Raw genomic sequence first — 23,929 nt, forward strand, 5'->3', positions numbered from 1 at the left:
TTTATGTTAGTCACCAATCTATTCTCATACTGTCTCTTTGCCTCTCTTATTTCCTTTCTCATTTCTCCTTTGTAGTTTTTATATTCAGTCTGATTCTCCCTTGTATAATCAAGCTAACATCTGTCATACAACCCCTTTTTTTTTTGCTTCATCCTACCTTATAACACCTTCGTCATCCAGGGGCTTTGGTTGCCATTTCTCTATTGTGGGAATGTACCCAAACCATCTCCTCTTTAAACACCTCCCATTGCTGTATTGTATTTCGGCCTGCCGGTCTTTGACTCTAGTTAAAAGCAAAATACTGTGGATGCTGGAAATCTGAAATAAAAACAAGAAATGCTGGAACTACTCAGCAGGTCTGGCAGCATCTGTGAAAAGAGAAGCAGAGTTAACGTTTCGGGTCAGTGACGTGACCCGAAACGTTAACTCTGCTTCTCTTTTCACAGATGCTGCCAGACCTGCTGAGTGGTTCCAGCATTTCTTGTTTTGACTCTAGTTAACCTGGGCCAGATCCTGGTTGTTGAAATTTGTTGAAATCAGCTTTCCTCCAGTTAAGTATTTTTATTCTTGATTTCTCCTTGTTCTACTCCATAACTAATCTAAAGCTTATGAAATTATGATCCACAGATACTCCTCCACTGTGACATTTCCCAATTTTTAAAAAATTAATTCATAGGATGTGAACATTGCTGGTAATGTCAGCATTTATTGTCCATCCCTACTTTCCGTTGAGAAAATGTTGGTGATCTGCCTTATTGAATACAACTGAATGGCTTGCTAGGCCATTGCAGAGGGCAGTTAAGAGTCAACCACACTGCTGTGGATCTGGTGTCACATATCGGCCTTACTGGATAAGGACAGCAGATTTCTTTCCCTAAAGGACATTGGTGAACCACTTGGGTTTTTATGACAATCCGGGAGTTACATGGTCACCATTATTGATGCTAGTTTTTTATTCCAATTTTATTTAACTAACTGAATTTAAAATCTGCAGCTGCTGTGGGGGATTTGAATATACAGATCAAGAATATTCTCTTAAATACACTTCAGAAATTCCTCTGCTGCTCTATTCTTAACACAATCATTGCCCTAATCAATATTGGAGTTCTTAAAAGCTCCCATTATTACTACTGTATAGTTCTTGCACCTCGAAGTAATATCCTTCCAAATCTGCTCCCTATCTCCTTCCCACTATTTGGTAAGTAGCATAATAGTTCCTTTACCATTTCTTAATTCCAACCAAATTGTTTCTGTCTTTGACCTCTAAAGGACATTCTTTCTTCCCAGCACTTTAAATTAGTATTTAGGATCATAGAATCAGAGATTGATAAAGCACAGAAGATGGCCATTTGACCCATTGTGCCTGTGCTGTCTCTTTGGTAGAGCAATCCAGTTTGTCCCATTCCACTGTTCTTTCCCCATAGCCCTGTTAATTTTTTTGCCTTCAAGTATTTATCTAATTCTTTTTTCCATGTTACTATTGAATCTGCTTCTGCCATCCTTTCAGGTCACAGTAATTCATTGTGTAAATAAATGTTTCCTCTTGTCACCTCTGGTTCTTTTACCAATCATCTTAAATCTGTGTCCTCTGGTTAATGACTGTTCTGCCACTAGAAGAAGTTTCTCCTTATTTACTCTATCCCAACTATTCATGGTTTTGTACACCACCACCAAAAACATGATTTGCATTTATATAGTACCTTTCACAACCTAAGGACATCCCAAAGCACTGTACAGCCAATGAAGTACTTTTGAAGCATAGTCACTGTTATAAGGTTAGAAATGTGGTAGCCAACTTGCTCTTAGCAAGCTCCCACAAGCAAGTAATCTGTTCAGTGATGCTGATTGAAGAATGTTGGCCAGTACACTGGGGATAGCTCCTCTGCTTTATCTTCCAATTAAATATTAGGAAGACTGCAGCCATTGTTTTCAGTCACTGCTCCAAACTCTGTTCCCAGCTGCCGACTCCATCCCTCTCTCTGGCAACTGTCTGAGATTAAACCAGACTATTCGCAACCTTGGTGTCATTAAGACCACCTATTTCCACTTCCGTAACATAGAAACATAGAAAATAGCAGCAGGAGCAGGCCCTTCGAGCCTGCTCCGCCATTCATTATGATCATGGCTGATCATCCAACTCAGTAACCTGTTCCTGCTTTCTCCCCATAACATCTCCCAACTTCACCCATGTTTCAGCTCATCTGATGCTAAAACCCTCAGACCTGTAGACTTGACTATTCCAATGCACTTCTGGCTGGTCTACTACATTCTACCCTCTGTAAACTTGAGGTCATCCAAAACGCTGCTGCTCATGTCTTAACTCACACCAAGTCCCATTCACCTATCACCCCTGTGTTTGCTGATCCACATTGGCTCCAAGTCAAGCACCATCTTGATTTTAACATTTTCATCCTTATTTTTAAATCTCTCCATGGTCTCGCCCCTCCCTATCTCTGTAATTTCCTCCAGCCCCACAACCCTTCAGGATATCTACACTCATCTCATTCTGGCCTCTTGGACATCCCTGATTTTAATCGCTCTGCCAATGAGGGTCATAACTTCAGCTGCCTGGGCCCTAAGCTCTGGAATTCCCTTGCTACTCCTCTCCATCTATCTACTCACTTTCCTCTTTAACACAATCCTTAAAACCTACCACTTTGACCAAACTTTTGATCATTGACTGAATGAGATGACTTTTATCAGACCTGTAGGGACAGACAGGGTAGTATGGGGACCCATAAAATAGCAAGGGAAGGCGGAAGGAGGAGTGTCCATTTAATTTATAAGAGCCTCAGGAGCCTGTCCACCGTCCTTAATTCGGTGACCGTGCCCTCTGGCCACTAATTGGCAAATCCATCAAAAAAGCAATGTTGGGTTACTGCTTCCGACAGGGTGTAGGGTCAGGATCTGCATTTGACCCCAGCGTCAGTGTCCCGACCCAAAATGGGAAATCCTGCTCCAAGTCTCTGGACTGGGGCTTGAACCCACAAACATTCTGACTTAGAAGTGAGAGTACTACTAACTGAACCACCACTACCACCTCTTAATCATCTCTGCTCTAAAGAGAACAACCTTAGCTTCTCCAGCCTCTCCACAAAACTGAAGACCCTCATCCCTCACACTATTCTAGTAAATCTCTTCTGCACTTTCTCTAAGGCCTCAACATCTTTCCGAAAGTGTGGTGCCCAGAATTGAACACAGCATTCCAACTGAAGGTAATCAGTGTTTTATAAAGGTTCATTATAACTTCTTCACTTTTGTACTCTACTCCTCTATTCATAAAGCTAAGGATCCCATATACTTTCGCACAACCTCCTTAGCTTACCCTGCCACCTTGAAAGAAGTCTGTACATACATCCCAAGGTCTGCCTTTTCCTCCACCCCCTTTAAAATTGTATTATTTAGTTGATATTGCCTCTCCTCATTCTTCCTACCAAAATATAGCAATTCAGACTTCTGTGTAAATTTCAATGTGCCATGTGTCTGCCCACTTCATCAGTTGGACCATGTCCCCCCGAAGTATAACAAGGGCTGTGGATAGGGCTTTAAAATAAAAAGGGGCAGGGGGCAGTGGTCTGTTTAAGGCAAATTTGGAAATCTAAAGAGAAAAATAGAAGCAACAGAGCAGTGTAGTGATTTGGATAAGACAAGCAGAGTGGGACAGGAAGGGGCAGAGAGTTTAATGCCAATATTGCATCAGCGAATAAGGTCCATGCAAAGAAGAGTAATAAAAAAAGCCTTTTTATCTGAATGCACGAAGCATTTGTAATAAGATAGACAAACTAGCAGTGCAAATAGAAATAAAAGGGTTTGATATAATAACTATTAAAGAGACGTGGTTGGTTACAAGGTGACCAAGGTTCGGAAATATATATACCAGGGTACAAAACATTTCGAAAATACAGGCACATTGGAAGGAGACAAGGCATAGCCCTGACAGTAAAGGATGACATAAGGAGAGTAGTGAGAAAGGATCTTGGCTTAGGAGATCAGGAAGTAGAATCAGTGTGGGTGGAGATTACGAATAATCAGGCTCAGAAAATACTGCTGGAAGTAGTTTATAGGCCCCTACCAGTTGTTATACCATTATACAGAGCATTAAGCAAGAAATAATTGGAGATTTTGTAACAAAGGCAATGCAATAATCATGGGAGACTTTAGGCATCATACAGAGTGGAAAAATCAATTTGGCAAAGGTAGTCTGGAAGATGTGTTTGTAGAATGCTTTTGCGACAGTTTCCTGGAACAGTATGTTGTAGAACCAACTAGCGATAAAGATATTTTCGATCTAGTACTGTGTAATGAGGCAGGGTTAATTAGTAATTTCATAGTAAAAAAATCCTCTGTGAAAAAGTGATCATGCTAAAATTCTATTCCATATTAAGTTTGAGAGTGACATACACAAGTGCAAATCAAGAATCTTTAACTTAAGCAAAGCATGGGTATGAGGGGATTTTCCAAAATTCCCTGGATTCACGAATGGTCCCAGCATACTTTAAGTTAGCAAATGTAATATTCAAGAAAGGATGGAGAGAGAAAACAGACCAGTTAGCCTGACATCAGTCATCAGGAAAATGCTGGAATCTATTATTAAGGAAGTCTTAACAATGCACTTAGAAAATCATGGTATTATCAGACAGAGTCAAAATAGTTCTATGAAAGGGAAATCATGTTTGACAAATTTGTCCGAGTTTTCTGAAAACATAACTAGTAGGATAAATAAAGAGGAGCCAGTAGATTTAGTATACTTGGATTTCCAAAAGACATTCGACAAGGCACCACACAAAAGGTTAACACAGAAGATAAGGGCTCATGAAGTTGGGGGTATAGATAGAGGATGGGTTAACAGACATGAAGTCGAGGAGTAGGAACAAACAGGGAATTTTCAAGCTGGCAGTCTGTAACTAGTGGAGTGTCTCAAGGATCAGTGCTGGGGCCTCAGCTATTTACAGTCTATATTAATGACTTTGATGAAGAAACTGAAAGTAAGTATGATGACTATATAAAGCTTTGTGGAAATGTAAGCTGTGAGGAGCACACAACAAAGCTGCAGAGATATAGAGAGGTTAAGTGAGTGGGCAACAAGATGGGAGATAGAGTATAATGTGGGGAAGTGTGATTGGAAAAGCAGAATATTTTTTTAAAAGGCATGGAACTTCTGAATGTTGATGTTCAGAGGGACTTGGGTATACTCGTACAAGGAACAAAGAAAGTTAACATGCAGGCACAGCAAACAATTAGGAAGGCAAATGGCATGTTGGTCTTTATTGCAAGGGGATTGAAGTACAAGAACAAGGAAGTCCTGTGACAATTATATAGGGCTTTGGTGAGTCCACACCTGGAACACTGTGCTCAGTTTTAGTCTCAGTATCTCCTTATCTAAGGAAGAATATACTTGCATTGGGAGGCAGTACTGCGAAGATTCACTAGATTGGTTCCTGGGCTGAGAGGATTAGCCTTTCTTGAGAGGCTGAGTAAATGGGCCTATATTCTCAGGTTTAGAAGAATTTCATTGAAACATACAAGATTCTGAAGGGGCTTGACCGGGTAGACACTGAGAGATTGTTTCCCCTGGCTGTGGAATCTGGAACACAAAGCACAGTCTCAGGAGAAAGGGTCGATCATTTAGGACTGAGATGTGGAGAAATTTCTTCACTCGGAGGGTTGGGAATCTTTGGAATTTTCTACCCCAGCGGGTTGTGGATGCTCCATCATTGAGTATATTCAAGGCTGAGATAGATTTTTTTTGGTATCTCAGAATCTGGGGATATGGGGAGGGGACAGGAAAATACAGTTGAGACAGAAAATCAGTCATGGTCATATTGAATGGCGGAGAAGGCTCGAGGTGCCATATGGTCTACTCCTGCTCCTGTTTCTTATGGTATAATGAATTTGTTTTATATATTTCAAAGGTGAGAATTAATACTTGAAGGATTTAAGATGATTGGTTATTTCAGAAGATTAAAAATAAGTTGAATTTCTTGTCATATGTAATAACCGGTTAAGGTGTTGAAACTCATTGTTTAATAACCCAAGAATGTTCTTTCATAACTTGGCAATGTTCTCAGGGTGACTTCAGTTTAGTGTAGCTGGTTATTTATTTAGCAATTGCTTTACTGTGTGTTAGCTGTGGCTCAGTCAATAGCACTCTTATCCCTGAGTTAGAAGGTTGTGGGTTTAACACCCACTCCAGGGACCTAAATGCAAAATTTAGGCTCATACTTCAGTATAGTGGTGAGGGGGTACTGGCAGTCAGAGGAGACATTAAACTGAGGCCCTTTCTCAGGTGGACATAACAAATCCCATGGCACTATTTCAAAGAAGAACAGAGGAGTTTTCCCCAGTGTCCTGCGCAATATTTATCCCTCAATCAAGATCACAAAAACAAATAATCTGATCATTATTACATTGCTGTTTGTGGAAACTTGTAGTGCACAAATTGGCTGTCATGTTTCCTATATTACAACAGTGACTGCTCTTCAAAAAGTACTTCATTGACTATAAAGTGCTTTGGAATGTATTGTGCCATGAAAGGCGCTATATAAATGCAAGTATTTCATTCTAATGATGTCACCCAACCAAGAAATAGAATTTAAGGCCAATATGGCAATATTGTGTACCAGCCAAATCATAAAGCTACTCCTTATGTCTGGGTCTTCTTTTCAATCACATATTCATATTCATATCCTTTCCCTCTTGATTACCAAATCCAGGTGCAATGCCAGACAAGATAAAAATGGTAGTAGTTTACTGAAGGCAGAAAAATGACTATTTCACTTGGTACAGAGCACAAATCAAAATTGTGTTGTCAGTCTGTTTCTTAACAACATAACTCACATTCTTAGGTTACCTCATCAGATTTAATGTGATTTAATGACTTTACATTGTTCCAGACAGGTGGTAAGGGGTGTGGGTGGTTCCCGTGTTTTGTTTAAAGTGATAAGTTAGCCTCTGAGTGTTTTACTTGCCAAATTAACAGACATTGCCAGGTTTTCTTGTAGATTTAAAACTGAAGATTAACTACTAATTAAACAATATTCATTCCCCGAAATGTTTACAACACCACTCATGTACACAGTCACTCTCATATGCACTCTCAAGAGAAGATAGATAGAAAGTAAAGGGTAAGAGTTCAAGGTGTGATGGGTGTTCATGGTTTACGGTAAACCTGTTGAATCCTCTAAGTAGGACAGTCTCTTTTAAAGTTGCAGGCCTGGGTGTTTATAGTCTTGATCTTGTCGAGGTGTTGTATATTTCTGGTGGTTAAGATTTCAGATTGGAGGTGGTGGTCACTTCAGTTCTCTGCTGCACCAAGTTGAAGTGTAGAATCAGCAGTAGGGCTTCTTCTTCTTGTTTAGCCTGGATCTTTCCACAGCCCTGGCTCGACTGCCTTCTGTGATGTGCCTATGATCTCTCCCTCTCTCTCCAGAGGATTACCTATTAAAGTCACAATTCATCATATTAGCATTTCTGGTACCTGACACATGGTCTTTTCCTCTGGTGCATCCACATAATGGACCGGGATGTGGAATCCATGACCATCCAAAAATGTCTGGATGAGTATCATTCAGTTATGATGTGTTTTCTGGTTGGCAAGATGTAACAAGTGGTGTGCCACAGGGATCCGTGCTGGGGCCTCAACTTTTTACAATTTATATAAATGACTTGGATGAAGGGACCAAAGGTATGGTTGCTAAATTTGCTGATGACACAAAGATAGGTTGAAAAGTAAGTTGTGAAGAGGACATAAGGAGGCTACAAAGGGATATAGATAGGTTAAGTGAGTGGGCAAAGATCTGACAAATGGAGTAGAATGTGGGAAAATGTGAAATTGTCCATTTTGGCAGGAAGAATAAAAGAGAAGCAAATTATCTAAATGGTGAGAGATTGCAGAACTCTGAGATACAAAGGGATCTGGGTGTCCTAGTGCATGAATCGCAAAAGGTTAGTGTGCAGGTTCAGAAAGTAATTAGGAAAGTTAATAGAATGTAATTGTTTATTACGAGGGGAACTGAATACATAAGTAGGGAGGTTATGCTCCTGTTATGCATTGCATTGGTGAAACCACATCTGGAGTACTGTGTACAGTATTGGTCTCCTTCTTTGAGGAAGGATGTAAATGTGTTGGAAGCAGTTCAGAGAAGGTTTGCTAGACTAATACCTGGTATAGGCGGGTTGCCTAATGAGGAAAAGTTGGACAGACTAGGCTTGTAAGAGGTGACTTGATAGAAACATATAAGATCCTGAGAGGTCTTGACAGGGTGGATGTGGAAAGGATGTTTCCCCTTGTGGGAGAATCTAGAACTAGGGGTCACTGTTCAAAAATAAAGGGCTACCCATTTAAGACAGAGATGAGGAGACATTTTTTCTCTTAGAGGCTCGTGAGTCTTTGGAGCTCTCTTCCTCTAAAGGCAGTGGAAGCAGAGTCTTTAAATATTTTTAAGACAAAGGTAGATAGATTCTTGATAAGTAAGCAGGTTATCAGGGGTAGTCGGAAATGTGGCATTGAAGTCACAATCAAATCAGCCATGATCTTATTGAATGGTGGAGAAGGCTCGAGGGGTTGAGTGGCCTACTCCTGCTCTTAATTCACATGTTTGTATGTCTACTTCACATCTTCGTTGTCTCAGAATAAATTCATTCAATTCAATAATGTCTCTTGATGGTTTCAGGATAGGTGTAGTCAACACCTTTTAGTCTGGAATGTATCTTTTTGTCCTTTCAAGACAATGAGGCAATTTTTGAATACACAGGCCAGATCATCTGATCTTCAGTGGCCATTTTGCAGCACATTGTCCACTTTTTAAAAAGATAACTTTAATTAGTTATAAAATGCAACTCATATCTTAGTATCCATAACTGATACTGTGTGTTATGAATTATGATGAACAGGTAAATAAATACAAAAATTGCAGCCCTCAATATTCTTAGCCCGTCACCAAATCCAACTGTTGGACTGCAGAAGGAAACTCTTGAGTAGGATCCCTTGAAGTAAAAGAATGAAGAGGACAGGAAGGGTTTGAAGCCTTTTACTCCAGTACCCCCCCACCAACCATTGGTTCCAACAGAAGCCCACATCCCTCTGTCTCGTCCACCAATCAGATTTTGCCAGACCGCATGACTTTTAATGCCAGTTTTCCCAAACGTTTCATCTAACTTTCAGAGACGAATGAAGTGATTTCCAAAACTAGTAAGGTTCATGTTTGGACTGGTCCATGAAGTCACTTTCCTTACCACTGGCTGTAAACCAGGTCATTTTGCACTTATAGACCTGCTAATAACACACATTTTGCAGCTCTTTAGGTAAAATGTCCCATTTAGACCTGATTTACTTAACCTGAGTTTATGAAATATCTCAACTGTTGCTGCGTTGGTATCCAGCATCTAGCCACGTTTATACAGCAACTCCCTTCACTTCATCTTGCTTCTGACAGAATGAGTTCAGAGCAAATTTGCCAAAATGGTGCTAGGGATGTTGGACTTCAGTTACGTGGACAGACTAGAGAAGCTGGGCTGAATTTTGAAATCCAAAAATGGATGGGTTGGGGTCAGGACAGATATTAAAATTTTAAAAATCTGAAGCTTGACCCAACCCACCAACCTCCGCGTTTAATGGAGGGGGTATAGAGGACATGTAGCCTATCCGCTCTCAGGAGGCGGGTTTGCAATGTATATGTTTTAATGAGGCTGGCAGACTCTGATTTAACCTGCTCTGCAGGTTTTACAGTGGCTGTCGGAGTTTTCAACCCTCAGGAAACCCGGCAACTGAAAGGAGGCAAGGAAAGCTTTGTAGAGAAACTAAGTGCCTTTACAGCACTGTTTTTGGGCCAGGAGTAGCAGGCGTGCAACCGCCCTGCTCTCCAAGCTCGGTCCCCCATAAAAAGACATAGGAATCAGATTATACCCCCCACCCCAGGGTTTGCAATTGGATCTACCGACTCCTGAAGCCTGCTCCGGAGTCCTCCCCACCCAACTGGAAACCAAGCTTATCAATGAGGCTGACTTATGGGAGGGAACCTGTCAGTTAGGCCACAGCTGGAGTACTGTGTACAGTTCTGGTCACCACACTATAGGAAGGATGTGATTGCACTGGAGAGGGTGCAGAGGAGATTCACCAGGATATTGCCTGGCCTGGAGCATTTCAGCTATGAAGAGAGACTGAAAAGGCTAGGGTTGTTTTCCTTGGAGCAGAGAAGGCTGAGGGAGGACCTGATTGAAGTGTACAAGATTATGAGGGGCATTGATAGGTTAGATAGGAAGAAACTTTTTCCCTTAGCGGAGGGGTCAAGAACCAGGGAGCATAGATTTAAGGTAAGGGGCAGGAGGTCTAGGGGAGATTTGAGGAAAAAAAATTTCACCCAGCAGGTGTTTGGAATCTGGAACACACTGCCTGAAGAAGTGATAGAGGCAGGAACCCTCACAACATTTAAGAAGTATTTAGATGAGCACTTGAAATGCCATAGCATACAAGGCTACGGGCCAAGTGCAGGAATATGGGATTAGAATAGTTAGGTGCTGGATGGCCGGCACAGACACGATGGGCAGAAGGGCCTGTTTCTGTGCTGTATAACTCTATGACTCTAAACACAAGAGATACAGGCTCTTGAGTTTTAAGCCAGGGGTTTTCCTTCAGTAACTCAGCACCCACACCCTACACCCCCCCACCACCCCCACCAGCCGACATAACCTGTCCCTGTAAATATCCAGGCCACTGTAATCATTCTCTTTCGAGCAGAGAAGGATAAGAGGAGTTTTAATTGAGGTGTTCAAAATTATGATGGCTTTTGATTGAGTAGGTAGGGAGAAACTGTTTCCACTGGCAGGGATGTCAGTAACCAGAAAACACAGATTGAAGATAATTGGCAAATGAACCAAAAGGGAAGATGAGGAGAATTTTTTTTTATGAAGCAAGTTCTTATGAACTGGAATGCAGATCCAATAGTAATTCTTAAAAGGGAATTGGATATTTACTTGAATTTGCAGCGCTATGGGAAAAGAACTGGAGAGATAGGATGAATTGAATATTTCTTTCTAAGATCCAGCACTAGCACGATGGGCTCCTATGATTCAGTTACAACAATGCCATGCAGTTTAAGGGGGAATCCTGGTCTGACTCCGGATGGGGCAGGGTGGCACCAAATCAAGACTAAGTTTTGATGAAGGGTCACTGACCTGAAACGTTAACTCTGCTTCTCTCTCCACAGATGCTGCCAGACCTGCTGAGTATCTCCAGCATTTCTTGTTTTTATTTCAGATTTCCAGCATCTGCAGTATTTTGCTTTTATTTTGGTGCTTTGGGTCATTGTTCAGTGTAAATATAAAATTTTCAAGTTATCGATGACGATTGCCATGGATATAATTTAGTTCAATGTCTACAAAAATCAAAATCCAAAGTTTTAAAGAAATACAATTTTCAGATAAAGTCTGCAAGTTAATTTAAATATTTTAAACAGGTTTGTTTAACCTCTCCACCTGCAGTAAAATATCAATTTGGGAATCGTAGCATATATGATGAAAATCTCATAATCCCACGTAATGAAAACTTGATTTATTCAATCACTTTGGATTAGTTGGCCTAATTTTAAATAGACTAATTGGTGGAATGTTATGCCAAAACACTGGCAAAAATCCCAGACTACAAATGGGATTTGACTGAATTACTCATTGTAAAGCAGTATCTCTGTTTACACTGCAGTGAAGTCATGTGGATCCATGATTTCCTGGTCAGATTCTCCACACGCCTGGGTTCTGTACCTCAGTGGTGTGTCTATGGTGCATCTCATTATACTCACAAAAAGAAATCAGAGTGGAAATTGCTTGCATGAGGACAGGGATACTGCCATCAGTGCACATACTTTATTTTTTGTTAATCAATAGGCAGCTTCATGAAATTACACTTTCAGGTGGAATTTCCATTAATTCCCCAGGGCCTTTCTTCTCTTATGCTGACTCCCAACATGGGTCTGAGGATATAACGTACTGACACTGATAAGAGGATAGATTGTCCAATGTGCACGCCAGGTGCAGAGACTCAGAGTGGATATCAGCAAACCAAGAGTAACCCTCACCATTTTCCATCCATTATTGTCAGGGGCAGTGCTGCTGCAATTTACTAATGTGCACTTGACAGGGGAGGCCTAACCCTGGCCTTATCCTTCCCAAATGTACCCCTTATGCTTCTACACATTCTTCTTGTGGTTTTAGTACTATGTACCTGCAGCAGACATGGGATGGAATCTTCCGGGCCCCGGGGAGGTGGGCTCGGAGGCGGGGCTGGGAGAAAACTTGGGAATTAGCGCATCGGGTCAACTACCCAATGCATTCCCACCTCCGATCAATCGGCAGTGGCAAGTAGTCAGTTAGGCCCACTAAGGGGCCAATTGAGGGCATGGTTATGGCACCGCCGGGATCCTCCCAATGGCGTACAGGCCTCCTGATGAGACTGGAGCCCCACAGGAAGGCGGCCTCCCGGCAGCAGGCTGGGGGGGCCATCGGCACCTCCTCTTAATTACCCCAGCATGGAACTGCTGGCATGAGAGCCCCATAGCCATCCTGTGGAGGGATTTTCCCTGTACGCTGATGGCCTGACAGCATTGGCCTCAGTGAATTTTAAATTTTAAGGACTCTTCAGAGAATGCTTCCATCTTGAAGCATCCTCACAGTATCCTGCCTGTCTTAGCAGCGCCCAGTGGAGCTTCCGAGCATCCAGAACTTTGGGCCCTCTGACTGGGCCTCCCACCTTGGGAACCTGCCCACTGTCCTCAATTGGACGACGAACATGCAGGTGGCCTTTTAATTGGCCGGCTCTCGTAAGATCGCAACAGTATGTGGCCAGTCAACACCATCGGGGTTGGAACCTGCATTTGTTCTTGACTGCATAAAATTTTCAAAAACAGTGAGATTCCACACACCAACCTGAAGAGTTTTAACTTCAGATGCAGTTGAACCTGATTTGACTGTCAAATCACTTTCCCGCACAAATTCAAAGCAATCTTCCCTTTATATTATACAGAGTCGGAGAAATATATAATATTGTGAGTGTAAAGGGGACCAATTTCAGTAAAACAGTGCTAGATGGAAACACATCTCCAAGTTGAGCCTAAGAGAAGTTAGAAAAAATAAAATTTATCATGTTGTGATGTCAAGCAGAGCATATTCTGATTGGCAAAGTCTACAGCAAATAATAATCTGAAATAATTCCATTGCTCTGAATTTCACCGATTTTACATCTATATTTTACTTAACATCTTTCCTTTACAACCAGTAGAATTCTATTGGTTCTACTGAAATTGGATATTGATTTGCTTAATTTGATTTTGTAATGGGTTTGGGAACAGTGGGATCTTATCAAACGCAGAGGCAAACTTGAGGGAGAGCTAACCACTGTTGCAACCTAATGTATTTGTTGGTACGTTTTGTGACACAGAGCATTGAACTACGGGTGAATTATATTTATCGCATTATCATCCATTTCAGTATGTCTACTCATGTAAGGCCAGCCTTCCTTCATTTATTGGATTTCGTCCTCCACGCACATCTATTCTGAAACATCAACTTCACTGCCCTGCTGAGCATTTCCAGAACCATTTTTTTATTTCTGATTTCCAACATCAGCATTTTTTGTTTTTGTATTTCATCTTACTTGTTCTCCCTCTCTGCTCCTTTATCAGGGCTGTTAAACCATTTATATTAACCAGAATTCATGCCCTCACTCAAGTAAGAGAAATTTTAGATGACCGTGTTGAGTGTTTCTAATCACAGCATAAATTTCTGGGCCAATTTTTCTTTAATAGCAACACATTCCAATGAGATAATATGTAACACTCCAACAAAAGATTTTTTTTAACATCTGGTACTCTGCATGTTATTCTGCAGGTTGCTGTCAGGATTGAAACTAGAACTACATCCATCCATTTTTGAAGGTGGCAGGACAAGTTGATAAGGCTGTTAAAGAAGCAAATGTGGTCCTAGACTTTATAAACAGAGGATTACAGTACAAAAGCAAGGAAGATATGATGAACCTTTATAAATCACTGGTTAGATCTCAGCTGGAGTATTATGTCCATCTCTGGGCACCATACTTTAAGAAGGATATCAAAGCCTTGGGGAGGGTGCAGAAGAGATTTGCTAGATTGGTATTAAGATGATGGATTACAGCTACATGACGAGACTAGAGAAGCTTAAAAGGGGATTTATTGAGGTGTTCAAAAGTATGAATGGTTTTGATAGAGTAGATAGGGAGAAATTGTTTCCACTGGAGGAGGATTGGTAACCGGAAGATACAGATTTAAGGTAATTGCCAAAAGAACTGGGGGAGATGAGGAAACATTTTTTAATGCAGCGAGTTGCTACGGAATGCACTGTCTGAAAGGATGGTGGAAGCATTTCAATAGTAACTTTCAAAAGGGAATTAGATATATACTTGAAAAGGAGAGTGATGGGCAGGGCAGTGAAACTAATTGGATAGCACTTTCAAAGAGCCAGCTCATATACAGTGAGCTGAATGGTCTCCTGGGCTGTAGGATTTCAAAGCTCAAAATAATTTATGTCCTACACTTGCTCTTTATATTATTGTGATATTTTAACAGAAACATTGTGATTTCTTGCCTCTCCTGGGGTTTCTTTTCTATTTTCATTTCCTGGGGTGTTACAGTGAATAGTGAGGGATGGTCAGCTTTTATTATATTAATCTTACAGACATATCATAAAGGAGACTCATATTACAAGGAACAGAAAATATCTGATGGTGATTGCAAAGTTCTTGGGTTTCAGACAGTGGCTGCAGTCACTGGAGCTTTGCAGCTGTGGATCATTTGAATTGGTTGATAAGGTTGCTGCTCTGTCAGCATCCATTAATGTTCATGTTCACTGACTTTTCAGCAAGGAATAGTTTAAATTACTAATTTTGGTCTCTGTGTGCCAGAATTCTTTACCAACTAGTTGGTATTTACAGTGAAATCATGGCGGGGGCTGCAACTTTGAAGGAAGTTAACCCCAAATGTGCATAATCCTGACTTCATATTGACAGTGGGATCGGCATTCCTCATTACAAATCAAAAACAGAAAAAGCTGGAAACACACAGCAGGTCAAGCAGCATCTGTGCAAAAACAGAAATCATTTAATTTAGTCAGTGTTTCAGGTCTTAAGACCCTTGCTCAGGACTGGTTCGATCACATCCCACTAAATGAAAGCGCTTTTATTTGGAAATCCTACCAGTCTTAAAAGACTAATAGTTGCCAGGGTGATGACTGAACTGATTGGCAAACTCTTTGACTCTACCCTGCAACATTCCTCTTAATTTTTTCATTCCCGTCCTTATAAGGGCCAAATACTTTTGCCAGCATTTTAAAAAAATTATTACTTTGGATAGTTTAAGTACTTGTCAAAAAAACTAACAAGTCATGACTGTCTTGTCTTTTTTGAAGGTCAGAGAGGAGGTGTGGGATGGGAAATGTAGCATTGGCCTAAAATATGAATAATTTTCATGAAATAAACTTGAAATAATCAACGGTATATCAAGGCAATGAAAAAGACATGTGAAATTCAATTAACATTATTGCCTCAATTGAAAATGCAATGGAACAGCTCTGTGCTCACCTGAAGATAATGCTCTACAAGGGTACTGTTATCTGTTTTTACACAGGTATGCAAGTGCTGGCATTGACAGACAAGGTGGTACCTCAATGAGGAAGGTAAGGCTTCTAAAAACTATTCATTACACGTCATTTCTGACAGCATAATTCACTGGAATAACAGCATCTCAGTTTATTGCAACTTCTGTGCTTTCAACGTCTTATTATTGCTTACAAATAACTAACTTAGTAATAAAAGTATGCCAATACATATTTTTCAGCATTCTGTATATTTATTTTTGCTGTTTATTTGGCCAACACTTTAGAAAACTCCACTGTACTAGAGGGTTGCTGGTTAAACGTTATCAACAAAGTTACTAAATTATGTTAATCTTGTTCACAGATTAAATAAATTCTTCAAATCTGGTTTTCACTCTCATAATTAAAGCAAAATGCTGCAGATGCTGGAAATCTGAAATAAAAACAGAAAGTGCTGGAATTACTCAGCAGGTCAGGCAGAATCCGTGGAGAGAGAAACAGAGTTAATGTTTCAGGTCTGTCACCTTTCATCAGAATTGGCAAAGATTAGAAAAGAATAGGTTTTAAGCAATTGAGGTAGGTGGGAGGGGGAGGTGTTGGTGGGGAAGAGAACAAATGGGAAACTGTGCGATAGGGCAGAGGGCAGGAGAGATTAAATAAGAAAGATGTCATGGGACAAAGGCAAAGAGTGTTTAACACTCTCTTTGTCCCATGACATCTTTGTTATTTAATCTCTCCTGCCCTCTGCCCTATCACACACCTTCTCTTTTGTTCACTTCCCCACCAAACACCACCCCCTTCACTTACTTAAAACCCATTCTTTTCTAACCTTTGCCAGTTCTGATGAAAGGTCACTGACCTGAAGCGTTAACTCTGCTTCTCTCTCCACAGATGCTGCCAGACCTGCTGAGTATTTCCAGCACTTTCTGTTTTTATTTCTGGTTTTCACTCTCACTCCTTGAGGGTTAATTGGGACTTGTGATAAGCTTCCATCTCTTCAACTGCACATTACAAAATTAAACATTGCTTGCTGCTGTTTGTCTATTGGATTCTAAATATTGGGTGATTGTTTCCATGGATTACTGTGGAAGTGCTATGAGGGGGCAAGCTTCTGAAGCATGGTCCTAGCACTGGTGCTACTGATCTGCACAAAGCGTCAGAAGTGTGCATCAGAAGTGTGCACGCAGAGCATAGACGCCATTTTGGATGCGAATTGGCACCCAGAGTGCCAAAAATAAGGGCGATACGGAGCACAATTTTGCAACCAGGGTCTTCAAAATTATACTTCACTTTTCATGATACAGAATAAATCACTTCACAAATATTAACTGAGTACTGTGCAGTTAGTGCTCCATGTCAAGTCAGATGAGCAAAACAAAAAAACAGTAGTCATTCTGAAGTATTTTATTTAGGAACATAAGAACAAGACCTATGGGCCTGCAGGGCCATTTAGCCCTTCAAGCTTGTTCTGTTATTCAATTAAATCATGGCTGATCTGCACCTTAACTCCGTTTACCTGCCTTGGTTCCATATCCCTTAATATTCGTTTCTAACAATAATCTAACAATCCCAGTTCTGAAATTTTCAATTGACCTATTGACCATTGACAAACATTATTGGACTGCAAACTTGGCTTCTTGGCCCAGCCTCCACAAGAAGCCAACTTTGCAGTCCAATAATGTTTTAGAAATAGTTTGTGTGTCTTTTTGTGGGAGAGAGTTCTTGATTTCCTAAACCTTTTGTATGAAGAATTGCTTCCTAACACTACTCCTGAGCAGCCTAGCTCTAATGTTAAAGTTATGTCCCCTTGTTCTGGACTCTCCCACCAAACAAAATATCCCCATCTACCCTATCATCTCCTTGAATTATCTTAAACATCTCAATTAGATCACCCCTTAATCTTCTATATTCAGAGAACTACAGGCCTAGTCTATGCAACCTGTCCTCATAACTAAACCCCTTTCACTTTAAGAATTTGGGGCTACCCCAGACATCATGGTTTCCTTCAAAAAAATTCTTTGTATTGGGAGCAAAAATAAACTGTCCTTGATCACTCTTGAGAACCTAACAGAGCATTAGTCTCTGCGGTAAGTCCAGAAACCTATACAGTAATATAAGGTGACAAGAAAAATCACTCCCCAGAATCACAGCTTCAAAATTCATTTCCATTCTTGTTTTTTCAACATCACGTAAGAGGGCCTTGTTGGAGATGTTAGCAATCAGGCAGCTCTATTAAATGTGTTTGACCATCAAATATGAGTATTAATTACTGGCCAATTCTATTTTTTTAAGTGTGAGGGCACCGATTGGTTGTGGCCTTCTGTGCCTCGAGATGCTGTTTTTTTTGTATGAATCAATTTGACAGTATGAAAGCAAATGAACATTAAATGATGTGCATGGATCCCTTGTACACTTTTCCAGAAATGTGTAGGGAAAGCATTCCAACTCCTGAGGCCCACTCCTCTCCATGCAACTTTTTCATTATATATGCAGGTTTAAGTTCAATATGAGCTTCATCAGATAAGTTATTTGATTTTTAAATGAATGCATTTTTGAATGTATTACCAGGTGCAGAGTAGCTTTTAAAAAATAGTTTAAATTGGTGGCCCTTGTGTATCAGACGAACACAATCTTTACATACCATACCATGGCAAGTGGTGGCATTAGGGCAAGCTAGAGACTCTGGGCTGGATTTTCATTATGGAGGCGGGAAACAGGAACTGGGTCTGGTTTTGGATCAGAAACCTGCCTCCTGTGGGAATCTGATTCAGATTGCAATTTTCAAATGGATAAGCCCTTAATTGGTATTTCCTGGGTTTCCTGTCCTCAGACCCAGTGGGATTGAAAATGGCAGTGGGTCAGATCAAGTGTGGGGCTCATGTAGACTTCCACAGCAGCCATCACTGAGACTGCTGGTTGTCCTGAGGGAGAGATCTGCCTTCCACAGATCCAGAGGGAAACAAATGTCACAGGGGAGCTGGAGGCCTGGCACAAAGAGCAGGGCAGACCCTCACTTCATTGATTCGAGATGTCACAGGGGAGCTGGAAGCCAGTCACTAGAGTCAGGGCAGACCCTTGCTTCATCGATTCCTACCTGTATCTAATGCTGGAGGCTGTAAGGGAGAGGAGGGAAGTCCTCTTCCCAGAGGGTGGAAGGAGGAGGCCACCTCGTCATGCAGCAGGGGCACCTCTCTGTTCAGTGTTATCCCCCTCCGCCCCCTCTTCCTCCTCCTCTCTTACCCGCTGCTCCTCCCCCAGTGAGCTGTCTCTTTCCAAGGCCTCACTGTCCTCAAGGTCCACACCTCTCTGGAGCACAGCAGACCACCACAATGACCAAGACCCTTGCAGGAGGATATTGGAAGGTTCCACCCAATTGCTCTAGGCACCAGAATCGCATCTTCAGAAACGCAATGACCTGCTCAATGGTTGGTCTGCTGAGCAGGTCGCATTGGTTGTTTTGCCTCTGTGCCTCTGTCTGGGGCTCCTATAGAGAGGTCAGTAACCGTCTCTTCGAGGGATTTCCTTTGTTCCCTAGGATCCATCCATGCACTTTGGGGGATGGATTGAAGATCCTTGGCAGCCTGGGCTGGTGGAGGGCGAAGGAGTCATGGCAGCTGCCAGGAAAGCAAGCACACACATGGAGGAAGCTCTTGTTATGGTCACAGACCAGTTGGACACTGAGGGAGTGGAAGCCCTTCCTGTTGATGGATCTCACTGGCTGGTCACTGGATGCCTTGATGGCCAGTTGGGTGCAATCAATGATGCGCTGCACCTGGGGAAATCCAGTGATGGAGGCTGAACCCAATGCCCACTGAGACTGCCAGGCCCCAGGCCCTTCTGTTTCAAAGTGGGTGTCATCCTTGCCCTCCTGAAAATGGCATTCATGACCTGCCTGTTGGCCTGATGAGCTGTCAACTGCAAGATGCCACCTAGGTCCACAGCTGATTCCTGGAATGATCCAGTTGCATAGACATTTAGAGTGATTGAGACCTTAATAGTTGCAGGTAGGGGACTGCCAAGGGGGACACGAGGCCTCAGGTCATTGTGGATCAGAGCACATAGGACCGAGACCATCTGCCTGGATAGGCGCAGGCTCTTATGGCACAGACACTCTGTCATTTGCAGGTATCTGACTCTTAGGCTGTGTGCCCAATATCTTGGGTAGCGCCTTCCTCCCCTTGCAGATCCCCGCTGTGCTTCTCTGGCCTCCTGCTGTCCAGGAGGTTGCATCTACTGAAGTTCATCCTGGCTGCTCTGTCCAATGTCAGACCTGTTCTTATCTGCCTGTTCTTATCTGAACTCCCTCAGCTGGGCTACATGCGTTCACTAGGCCTTCCGCTGCCAACTCCAGCTGCCCAAGTGATGCCAACAGCTTCACCTCCCTCTCCAGATTCCTGTCACACACCATTGAAAAAGCAAGTCTTACAGCTGCAGCAGTGACCACTCTTTAATTTCGGCCTCTGCAATCTTTTCATCAGCTCTTCCCAGAGCTTTCATGGCCCCCTGCTCTGTTCCCGATTTGAATACCCTGTCGTGTTCCCCTTCCCCCACCCCCTCCCCATGGCATCCTCCATGATCCCAGCCTTTAACAATTAAAAAAACTGCTGTTGTCAAGCCTGTTAATGAGCTTTTTGGTGAGCTCAACAGGCACTTAATTGGAGCAGTGTGCCTGACCCATTCCCTCGCTAAAATAGTGCATATACCGGAAACGGCGGGTCCCAGTGCCGAACTCCGAGCTCGTGATCTTCAAAGAGCGCTCACCTCCGTGCCAACATTCAACGGGCTTTGACAATCCGGCACTCTGTATCATGGCAAATTCAACAGAAATGAGGTCATCATATACTATCATGCCAGTTACTAGATTTAGCTTATCCATAATAAGGGAGTTCATTTTAATGTCATATAGATTTGATTAGAGGTTGTAGTTCTCCCTACCAAAATACTGCATACATGAGAATTTGCCTATTATATTAATCTGTAATTAATAATATATTTAATCTAGTGTCCTTATATTGAATCTCCTCAACAAAGAGCAGTAATTGTATGTTGCCACACTTCAATTCCCTGAACACAACAAAACAACAGAAATTATTTTGAAATCAAGTGTCACCAATCGAAAGCTCGATTGCTGCATTTCTTTTTCTGTGAAAATCAGTTATTGGGGGAAAGCATGTGATTCTCCAGGATAGGATAATAAGTGAAACAGCTTCTAAAGCAGACGGTTCTATCATTGTCTGGATTACATGCACACTGTCATGCAGACCCCCACCTGCCAAGAACAAGGCACATTAATTTCGCCACATGGACATTAAACTTCAAATTGTTGCTGGGAAGAAAAGAGGGTCTATTACAAGGAATTTCCAGGCCCCTAGCCTGAAAGACATTTTTGCATACTAGCAGACAGTGTTGGAACAAAGGAACCAGTCCCTGCTCCCAATACACAGAACGGATGTGGTCAGACCAGTTTAGTCACATGACTAACTGGTTGTTGCAGAGTTTTGAACTGAGAGTTTTAAATTGGAGAAACAGTGTTTGAAGACAGAAAGCTCCTGGATTGAGAACATCTCTCTCCTGTCTGCTCCCATCTCTTTCTCACCAGCTTCGAAATCCATTGAAGACACATGAACCTCGAGAGAAAAGTCTCCTACAGTGAACAAGGTTTAAGAAGAATACTGGGCCCCAACAAAAAGCATGAATTACCTTCAAGCAAGGACTCTACATTGAGCTCGGAGAACCGTAACAAACTCTTCAGATATTGCCTCAAACCTCTCCACTTTATCTTTCTTCTGCTCTTTTCTGTCTCAATTTGCATGTGTGTATCACGTATGCATGCTAGCATGGGCGTGTCATGTGTCCGTAGGCGTCAACTGAATTAGAGTTAAAGTTTTAATAAATTTTACCTTCTTCAAACCTGAGAAAGCCTGTTTGTGCTCATTTCTTTACCTTATAATTGGAAAACGGTGAATAAAGATTCACCAAGGGGGAGCTCAAAACACAGTGTGTTTGAAAAAATAAAACCCTGTTACAGTACGACCAGGTGAAGGCTGAAAGGGGCCCCTAAACACCTTTCTCACCTGATCATAACAACACTCAGATTACAGAAAGTGACAAATGCATATAACATTTTCAGATGTTTTGAATGTGCAAAGTACACTAAGGTGCCAATTTTAACTGTCACCACCTGGCAGAAACTGGTGGGAGGGGTATGTGTCGCAGTTAAAACAATGAGAGTTACATACCCTCACCGATCCCGTTTCCCTCCTGCAGTGTTTCCATATTAACCCGCTCTTTTAAACAAGTGAGTAGGCCAGTTGCAGGAAGGAAGGGGGGTCCTGGTTTAAATATGTAGATCAGATATGAGGATGTAATCTTGGCTCAATATACAATACCAGCCAGAGGCCTGAGTGGGTGCAGAGGTGTGCGGAGGAGATCAAAATCTGCTGGGAGTTGGATCCTGGCCTTTAACATTTATTTTTCAGGTATTCTTTTAGACAGGACTGCTCCTCTGAGCCTCCTAAGGACACCTTGAGCCTCCCTGGAACCAAGCTACCCTCCACTCCCATCATTGCAAGGCCCTCCCCACCAATCACAGTGAGACCTCTCCCCAATCTCAGCATGACCCTCCCACCAATTACAACAAGACCTCCCTGATCACAGCAAGATCACCCTCCTGATTGCAGCAAGACCCCACTCCAATTCCCCTGAATTCCCTGTGGATTTATTAGTGACTCTCTTATATTTATGGCCCCTAGTTTTGGAGACCCCACAAAAGAAACATCTTCTCTACACCAACTCCATCAAACCCTTTCATAATCGTAAAGATCTTTATCAGGTCACCCCTAAGTCATCTCTTTTCTAGAGAAAAGAGCCACAGCCTATTCAACTTCCATTTATATAGTGCCTTTAATGACCTTTCAGGACATCCCAAAGCACTTTAGAGTCAATGAGGTACATTGACTTCAATGGAAACAAAAACTAGTTGAGGTGAATAATGGGTGGCTGATCCAATATTACCCGTTTTACACAATCACCAGGATTACCCCCATTGTGATTGTAAATGACCACATGTAAAGATGTGCAGGTTTGGCTAAAATAGCTATTGAAAAAAATTGTAAAACTAGTGGATGAAGTTTTGCTCTTGGGCAGAATCACACTTTGGCAGGACAAGGGGAAGAATTTTATCCTGGCGGCAGGGGTCTAGGACGTCCGGAGGAACCAATGCCAAAATCCCCACATCACCTCTTCTACAGAAGGCCCGCCGAATTTAGTGTCAATTAGGCACTTAAGTGGACAGTGGCAGGCCTTCCATGGGATCAAGGATCCCGTCACTCGAAGTCCCGCCCCTGCGGAGCCAATTAGAGGCCAGCAGCTGGAGCGCCATAGCGGAGCAAGAGCCCACTCCAATCCCCCGAATTATTGTGGGTTTATTAGTGACTCTGTTATATTTATGGCCCCTAGTTTTGGCGGCTGAGGAGTGTTGCCGGAACCAAGCCTTAGGTAGTTCAGGGTCGGAGGAACCTCGTGGGTTGGTGTGGCAGGAGAGGGGGGAGGAGGGTTGGCAGCAAGGGCAGGGTGGTGGCCCTCAGTGGGCCCTCCTGCACGGTTTTCCATGCCGTGCTTCCAGTGTGGCAACAGGGCCACCTGATGCATGGCTAATTGTGGCTACGGTGGGAGGGGACCCTTAATTGGGGGTTAATTGCCTAGTTAAAGGCCCCAATTGTCAGGGGCAGGAAGACGGCTCACAGGTCTTTCCTGCCTCCAAACACATCGTGGGGGAGAGTATAACATTCCCCCCAAGGCTCAGTTCACCGATGGTCGCACTATTGGCCCTGGCTAGTTTCCCAGGGTTAGCCTTATTTGCATGATTAGGCAGGACTCCTGCCCGTCTCCAAGAAGTGGAGATCACTGTGGCAGGCCTCAGACTCTTGGACAATTAAAGAAATTTCAGGGCTGAGTGAATATAATAGCTTAGCCTGTGATGAATTATATTGCTATGGTGGGGCACAGGCCTCCCGCTTTCGTATCAGCGTTGTATGACAGAGTGTGCCATCGGCCCATTTTATTTATTTAGAGATACAGCACTGAAACAGGCCCTTCGGCCCACCGAGTCTGTGCCGACCGACAACCACCCATTTGTACTAACCCTACAGTAATCCCATATTCCCTACCACCTACCTACACTAGGGGCAATTTACAACGGCCAATTTACCTATCACCTGCAGGTCTTTGGCTGTGGGAGGAAACCGGAGCACCCGGCGAAAACCCACACAGTCACAGGGAGAACTTGCAAACTCCGCACAGGCAGTACCCAGAATTG

At 42.5% G+C, this 23,929-nt stretch overlaps 1 protein-coding gene across 1 annotated transcript in view; it reads left to right on the forward strand.

Annotated features, from left to right (window-relative positions):
• si:ch211-26b3.4 (connector enhancer of kinase suppressor of ras 2) overlaps positions 1-23,929 on the forward strand; it is an 867,895-nt gene that overhangs the window by 680,068 nt on the left and 163,898 nt on the right. The window contains exon 16 of the mRNA XM_068047793.1: positions 15,645-15,693. Within this exon, the coding sequence (XP_067903894.1) occupies positions 15,645-15,693 (49 nt within the window). The remainder of the gene's footprint in view (positions 1-15,644; positions 15,694-23,929) is intronic.

This window comes from Heterodontus francisci, chromosome 15 (assembly GCF_036365525.1).
Source record: "Heterodontus francisci isolate sHetFra1 chromosome 15, sHetFra1.hap1, whole genome shotgun sequence".
Taxonomy (NCBI): Eukaryota; Metazoa; Chordata; class Chondrichthyes; order Heterodontiformes; family Heterodontidae; genus Heterodontus; species Heterodontus francisci.